At 36.8% G+C, this 7,728-nt stretch overlaps 2 protein-coding genes across 4 annotated transcripts; both read right to left on the bottom strand.

Annotated features, from left to right (window-relative positions):
- Positions 1–297: 297 nt before the first annotated feature.
- Positions 298–1,243, bottom strand: LOC117913377 (ATP synthase subunit b', chloroplastic). Its single transcript, XM_034828337.1, has one exon. The coding sequence runs from the start codon at positions 1,118–1,120 to the stop codon at positions 464–466; it is 657 nt and encodes a 218-aa protein (XP_034684228.1). The 5' UTR covers positions 1,121–1,243; the 3' UTR covers positions 298–463.
- A 412-nt stretch (positions 1,244–1,655) lies between these two features.
- LOC117913376 lies at positions 1,656–7,153 on the bottom strand. Of its 3 annotated transcripts, none has more exons than XM_034828333.1 (5): positions 6,677–7,153; positions 5,973–6,072; positions 5,352–5,451; positions 3,384–3,478; positions 1,656–2,355 (listed from the first exon to the last, which is right to left on the bottom strand). In XM_034828333.1, the coding sequence occupies exons 1-5, from the start codon at positions 6,846–6,848 to the stop codon at positions 2,049–2,051; spliced, it is 774 nt and encodes a 257-aa protein (XP_034684224.1). In that variant the 5' UTR covers positions 6,849–7,153; the 3' UTR covers positions 1,656–2,048. The 3 variants fall into 3 exon arrangements, with proteins under 3 accessions (XP_034684224.1, XP_034684227.1, XP_034684225.1); XM_034828336.1 differs by having other exon boundaries at positions 1,656–2,343; positions 6,677–7,150; XM_034828334.1 differs by having other exon boundaries at positions 3,384–3,472; positions 6,677–7,150.
- Positions 7,154–7,728: the final 575 nt, after the last annotated feature.

Below are 7,728 nucleotides of genomic sequence, written 5' to 3'. Positions count from 1 at the left end.
TTAAAAAATATATAAAAATAATTTATTGAATTAGAATCTATTTTTTATTTTTCATATTTTTTTCTTTTTCTTCTTTCCATCGATGGAATTTTGAGGAACAAACATAGCCTAGAACTGTAAATTAAAAGCTTACTTTACTACGAAAGGATCCTTATAACATATTTAATTCTAATTTTAGAAATAAAAATCAATATACATTAAATTTATTTATTGTTTGGTGAATCCAAAGTGATGAAGTATGACACCTAGAAGAACATAATCATCTTGTCATTTCCCATGATTTCAATCCCTTTTTTGTTAAGAGGATTCATCAACCCATATTTGTCATTCATTTGGAAGTGACCCCAAAAATTTCCACATGGGTAGATCGAAATGAAGTTGGTTACATTGCAATTATATATATGCTACACAAAATCCATTATAATAGGAAATTAAATTTGGAAAAAGGAAAAAAAAAAAAAAATCAGAGAGGAAGGACCTTGTTCACAATTTGCTGACTCAGAGCAGCGATCTGAGAATCAAGAGCCTTGATGGTGTCCTCCTTCTGCTTCTCCAAAACGGCCAAAGCCTCTTGCAGCTCCGCTTCCACCTTCTTCCTTCCCTCCGCCAGCTTCATCTCTACTTCCGCCGCCGTCTCCTTCTTCATCTGGTTGAGGGCCGCCGATATCTCCGCCCTCACCGCCTTCATCACAGCCGCAGCCTGCTCCTCCAGCTGCTTCACTTCGCCGGAAGTGTCCTTCACGCTGTTGAGCTTTTCCTTGATAGCGGCGTTTCTTTCGTCCATGAATTTGCCGAGGGGAGAGTAGTAGATCTTGTCGAGTGCGACCATGAGGAGGAGGAACTGGGCCATCATGATGGGAAGGGTGAGGTTGAATTCGAAGAGGGCGGCCTTCTCGATCTCTTCTGCCATGGAGGGAAGTGGAGCGAGAGAGAGGGAGGTGGTGGTGGTAGCGGCGATGAGGGCGGCGGATTTGAGGGAGAGGAGTTTGGGGAGTCGGGGGAGAGAGATGTGGGGAAGGTGGAATTTGGGTCTGGGGGTGGGGGTGGTGGTGGTGGTGGGAGGGAGGGAGGGGGAGGAGGTGATTAGGGTTTTGGTGGAAGCCATGATCATGTTAGCCATGGCTGTTGCTAGTTTTAGCGCTATCTCTGGAATGTACGAGTGTTGATTTTGCTTGTATTGTTTGGAGGACGGGAAAGGGAGAGAAGAGGCTATCTCATTCTATGCCACACAAATTGATGAGGTTGTGGAGCAACTGAGCAACTGTCCCACTCTTTTGTGGGTTTTTCATTCCACTAAAAAAAAAAATTAAAAAAAAATAAAAAGATATAATTGGACCCTAGGTCAAAATGCCTTCCATAAAGAAAAATACAGAAAATTATTACTATAACTTAAAGCATTGAGTTAGTATCCGAGGATTAATTTTTCACCCCTTTCTAGTTGTCAGTGGCCCCAAGTGGATTTCACATCTCAATTGTAGTGCTTTGTATCAAGTTGAATCCATTGTTTGTATCCAATCCTTTCTTTTTTAATGTTACTTCCATTGAACAAGTTAAATTCCCTTTCAACCGTCAGGATTGTATGTTAAATAGGTATCAGTTCAATACTCAAAAATTTTCCTAATGAAAAAGCAAGCAAGCAAGCAACGGGATCATAGTGATTTGTAATTAATTTCCTTTATTTCACAGGTATACTGCATAATGCACCTCGTGACTCTAGCCCAAACAGAAAAACCAAACACCAGCTCAGGGTATCCCAGTAGCATCTAGTGGATGATTAACCGTATGGACCCAACCAAACTCTTACTCATTTACATTCATTCTGCTTTGTAAGCAAAATTTCAACAAGTAGAGAAGTTTCAATAGCATATTGTTGATTTGAAGAATGGTTGAACAAAACAAAAATCTCCAGGCAGGCAGTCTCAGAAATGTGCATTTTAATTGAACTTATCCTCTCTCCATGTATGATCTTTCCAACACAGCATCAGCACACAGCTTTCCAATTTGAAGCCGATGAAATTTAACCATTCAAATACCCTCAGTAGTGCATTTTACTTGGACCCCATTAATCCTCTCTCCATGCCATTCTTTGAGAAGGCGGATTTCTTATTGTAAATCCGTACCATCTTTCTAAAACTGCCCAACAAGCCACTGGTAAATTTTGATTTACTGGTCTTGCCTTCATATTTCCTTCTTCCTGGGCTTGTGAGTTTGGAGTATGAGAACCAACCACCCAATAACATTGACAATTTGAACTTCTCCCGTTTTCTGAAAATTTCCTTCTTCTGATTCTCTTGATTATCATCTTCTTCGCCATTGGATTCTTTCTCTTCACAGCCATCTGATCTGCAGGACGACCTTAGAATCACAAGGTTAGTCCCATTTTTTTTGGTCTACATCTTCCATAAATAAAATGAAGGTGCTAGATTGTGCATGGTGCAAACCCAATCGATAATATAAAATTTTAATCAACCAGGACTGAGCACATCTTTAAGGAATGTCCCAAACCAACCGATTTTGACTTTCCCAGTTTCAACCTTCAAATTAAGGGAGTTCACATTCACCAGCTTCAGTATCACCTAGGCTCTTCGACCTTCAAATTAAGAGAAATTCCATTCGAAACTGGAGGTTAGGTGCCTCAACCTCCAAACCTCTTTTAGACTCATACATTACACATTGGAGAAATAAAACCAGGATCTCCCTCTTACCTGTTGGTTAATAAGCAACAGAGACTGGAACTTCCAGTTTTGGCTGCCATATCTTCACATGATGTGTAGACAAGAAGTCACATCTTTAAGCATAGAGCCTAAGACTGCTTTTCAGGGACGATCTAAGAGTCATTTGAACTTACTAGGATATCCTACCATATCATGTTTCACTTGTGCCTCCTTCAAAGAAGGCAGTAATACCAACATATCATATAAATTACAGTTTTTCAGTTGCTTTTGAGACAGCATACTTGTCATTTACAGAATAAAAGCTACCGGATGTTACTACTAATTCAATTTCCCCTGTTTTCAACAAAATGATTGGTGTGCCCCTCTTATTATTTGGTCTATTGTTAATAAAAACTGGGCAATCTACAGGGGCACTGGATGTGGTATCAGCCCCTTTTCCCAGCACTACTTTGGCCAATTGGTGATACATGCCCTTTCCACTAAAAAGATCAGTTTGGTCCATGCAGCAAAGGCAAAAAGGGCAGGGTGGAAAATTCTCCAGCAACAAACAACAAGGCACTCTTCACTTCTGGACTGGCCAAAAAACTGGCTATTAGTCAATCCTAATCTCTGTAGCCACTGATTGGGGATTGTGTATCTCTATGTAAAAACTATAGATAGCTAGAATAGCTCATCACAGAAAGAGAACAACTATGCAGAGAGGCTTACATTCTGGGTTGTGTCAAAGCACCACACCGCCTTTTTTGTCGCCTTTTTCTCAAGTTATAGTTGATTGATTGATGCCGGACAAAATGAAGCTGCACCTTCCACAACAAAGAAAAAAATTAGCTGAAGTGTGCACCTCTGATAATCTAGATTAAACATCTTTTGAGTTTACAAAAACAAGGAGATGCATAGAAGCAGGAATGGGATACATATCTTTGAACATGTACAAGAAGACTAAGGAACAATAAGAATTTAACCTCAAATGCCCAACCATGTACCCCAAGTCAAGTGTGAATCTGTGATAATCTAAAAGTATGCTAAAGCAAAGTGCTCCTATACAAGGTAAGATGCCCTACTTGCAAGGAACTTCAAAGATTCAATTGCTAGCTACAGTTAGCTTCTTTAATCTCTATAAGGAGAATGAAGTCATTGACAATCCAATCATCTGAAAAGTCAAAGCGTCCTCAAATTTCAATCTAGAAAAAAGATTCTTCTCAATCTCCAGACATTGAAAAGAGAGTGACTACGAATTAGCCTGTTTATTCACTTTGTTTTTCACTGCAAAAAAAAGTGTCTTGACCCAGACTGCTCACTTCTACTACAAATTTGTTCATCTCCATCCATGTCCAATTCTCACCTATGTTCTTGTTTTCTAGTCAACACTAAGAATTGAACCCCAGGAACAACCCACACCTCTGGATGCCTCTTCCAGTGTGCTAGTGCAGTTTTGGCCACTGATATCCCGTTACATGGACCACAAGTCACCTAAATACCTATTCTTAGAATTTTACTGGGACCAGACCACATCATGAGAATAATAAATCTTTAAACAAAAGTACTTATCAAAAATAAATAAATCTTTAAACAAAAGCATTTCGATATTAATGAACTCGCAGCATATGATTTCCTTTGGCAAAACCATATATGAAATTAGTAATGAAATGGGGAAGTTTGGGCCTGTTTGGGAACATTTTTTAAAACAATTATCAAAAAACAGTTTTTAAAAACAATTTTTAAAAATAGTTATCTAATGTTCTCTAGAACAAAAGTCTGTTAGGGAACTTGGAATGCTCTCAACCCCGTTTTCTACGTTTCCAAATATTTCTTAAAAATAACTTTTATACATAGTACTTTATTAAATAACTTTTATACATAATACTTTATTTTCAATCATTTTCCATATTTGTACAATTATTTTTTAAAACAGATCCCACAAAACAATTGAAAATAACTAAAAAACAATTAAAACATGTTATAAAAAAACACCTTGTTTTCAGAACAAGTTTTCAAAAATTGTTTTCTGTCGAAAAATTATCAAACGTGTTTTCAAGTCTAGAAAACAATTCCCAAATAGGCTCTTAGATTCTTAAAATGTTTGGATGATTTATAAAAATTTCTTCTATGCATGACCTCTTTAACTTTGTTAGAGGAAAATGCTCTTGTATGATATACGTACCGCAGGAATTTTCAGCCTTTTCCTTCTTAAGGCTTCTCTCACATTAGTTCACATTTCTCTAAAGAAGAACTTCTAAGGTCATATTCTTGAACAAGTGCTCAAATAGAAGAACCCTTGTTACATGTGTAAGGAAGCTTCCAATAAATCAATCTATTAATAGAAAGCCAAGATGAAATCAGTTAAGCTCAACCTCTCAACTAGTTCATTCAAGTAACAAGTCAATTTTAAGTTTGAAAGTCACTAGCAATTGAAAGAAACACAGAGGTTTGAGGAATACGAAGAATGTGAATCACAATAGGATTGAAAATTTTATCAGTATAATGTGTGTGTGTGTATACACATATACAATAACCGGTAAGTTGAAAAATACACATCCATACAGAGGCAGTACACTTTTCTCATCTGCAACATACATTTCCCAACAGTAAAACATTCTAAGAACTCTAATTCAGAAAGGAGATCAACATCCTTGTAAAAACATATCCCAAGAACAAGAAGGAAAACCCAACACAAACCTGATCACCGTCTTTGATCCCATAGTTTTTGATATACTCGGTTTCAGTTACTAGCTTCTGATCATTATAACATAAGCAGAAATGGCCCCAAACATGCAGCCTCCACAAAAAAATTCAAAAAAGAAAAGAGCAATTCAATAGAAGTACTACACAAAATTTCCCATAACAAAAACAGCAATTTATATAAATTACCATGGCCAATGCACCTGGTAGACCTACAATATACAATGTTGTGGACTGAAGAAGTAATTGATGTGCTGGCAACTACCATCTATATAGTTAGTGCATAAGATCTAAACTTTCATACACACACGCACACATATATAAGCATACAAATATGTATATGTGTGTGTACATGAGGGCGTATTTGAGTGTATGTATGTACTTTTTATGCTATGGAAAAGAAGTTTATTGGATACACACACATATAAGCATACAAATATGTATGTGTGTGTACATAAGGGCCTTTTTGTGTGTATGTATGTACATTTTGTGCACTATGGGAAACAAGTTTGTTGGAAGCTATGCTAAGAGAAGAATCAAATATCATTTCTTTTTCATTTTTCATTTGTGTGTGTGTGTCTTTACCCCAATATGTGAGGGTAGCGGCAATGAAAATACCATGAAATCTTTCCAGGTCCCTTCTTCGGCAAATGACTAAAGGCATCCTCCACTGCCTGCTTGAGCTCTGCAACAGTTGATGTCTTTGTTACTTCAATTTCTGTAAAACCAAACACCTAAATTCAATCAATTTGATCAATTGTGTGGATATGCATGTCTGGGGATTGAGAGAGGACCTAAAGGCTTTAAGGTATAAGCATTAGGCTCGATATGGTTGCTGAGATAGGAAAAGAAAATAAACTAAAATTTTGAATCTTGAAGTTTCATGGTTTACGATCGAGAAAACCAAATCCATTCAATTTATCCTAATATAACTATTTCACTTAGTTCAGCGAGGTTTTCGTTATTCCTTTTTAACCAAACACAAACAAATGAAAATGCAAAATAGTTCACAGTTTCCAGAAACTGGTTATTCCAAAGAGAATTTCAAAAAGCATATTTACACGCGCGCGCACGCACACACAAACCTTACCAACACCAACACGTTTTCAGCACCATTTTCTTCCCAAGTTTTCTCAGCAACCAAACAGCCATTTAGTCAAAAAAAAAAAAAAAAGATACAAAGAGAGTTAGGTCCTATTAATGAGAAACTTAAGAATGGAATTTTCCAATCTATTTTCTTTCCCACATTTCCTCAGCAACCAAACACTACATAAAAAAAAAAAAGATAAAAAAAAAAAATCAAAAGCACACAACGAAATTACGGAAACAAGAGCCATCCAATTTGAGAACAGAGAGCTTGATGGGCTGTTGAGGAAGCTTCCAATAGAAAGAAGCCTTCCGAGAAAGGCCATTGATAACGAGCAATGGCGAGAAACGCAGAGCAGCAGATCGTGAAACCTTGGGCACAATATCGTCCAGATCAATGGTAGGCATAGTAACAAGAGAAGGAGAGTATAGGAGGAGTGAAAATAAAAGGCTAGGCTGGAATGGGGCAGAAGGAGAAGCAATGTGGTTCAGGGAGGAGAGGCGGGATTTATAGAAGAAGAAAAGGGAGAGGAGGAGAGAGATTCTTGAGAGAGAGGAACACGCATCATTTTGGTGGAGTTAGGGTTAGGGTTTTGCTTTTTCAGCTTGTGTCGGAGGTTACCGTGGAGAGCAATAGAGAATCTGTGTGCTGTCTTCGAACTCCTCTGCTGTTTCGGGTGGGACGACGGTTTCTTTTTGTATCACACTGTTACCGCCTAAACCCACCGTGGGCCCGCGGCCCACACACTTCGCGCCCATCAAATCTCAATGGGCCCTTAATAATCATTTATATTATTAGTATTATATTGTTTATATTTTTACTCATAAAAACAAATTTTATAATATTATTATTATAAAATTTATAATAATAATAATACTTCTCTTATTTTGAATTAAAGGAAAGGTGAGTGTAAATGTCAAATAAAAATGATCCGTAATAAAATTTCAAATCAATAAGAATTAGATGTATTTAGTCAAAACCCGAGAAAAGATCAACCAAATTAATCGTATTACTATACTAAAAATACAATGTATTATAACATGATTTAATTTTTGGATTTTTTTTCGTGTAAGCCAACATTTGTGCATGGTTGATGTATACTTCTTGAGATATTATATACAATCAAACCTTGAAGAGATTTGTTTATGGGTTAAATACATTATAAGAACTATTAAACATATCTGAAAGTATAATTCTAAATGTCTTTCAACGTTTCCCAAAGCATAATTTCATATACTCTTGAGGATGTCCAAAAATGTAATTATAATGATAATTTGAAGGGTATTT

This window comes from Vitis riparia, chromosome 4 (genome assembly GCF_004353265.1).
Source record: "Vitis riparia cultivar Riparia Gloire de Montpellier isolate 1030 chromosome 4, EGFV_Vit.rip_1.0, whole genome shotgun sequence".
NCBI lineage: Eukaryota > Viridiplantae > Streptophyta > Magnoliopsida > Vitales > Vitaceae > Vitis > Vitis riparia.
This window is presented reverse-complemented; position numbering and strand designations above follow the sequence as displayed.

Excerpts from the sequence above, each read along its gene's own strand:
- LOC117913376 (XM_034828333.1), bottom strand. The coding sequence starts at position 6,848 with ATGCCTACCATTGATCTGGACGATATTGTGCCCAAGGTTTCACGATCT. Across the intron at positions 6,073-6,676 it reads ATTGGATGGCTCTTGTTTCC|AAATTGAAGTAACAAAGACA; the intron begins GTAATTTCGTTG and ends TTGGTTTTACAG. Across the intron at positions 5,452-5,972 it reads GGACCTGGAAAGATTTCATG|GCTGCATGTTTGGGGCCATT; the intron begins GTATTTTCATTG and ends TTTTTTGTGGAG.
- LOC117913377 (XM_034828337.1), bottom strand. The coding sequence starts at position 1,120 with ATGGCTAACATGATCATGGCTTCCACCAAAACCCTAATCACCTCCTCC.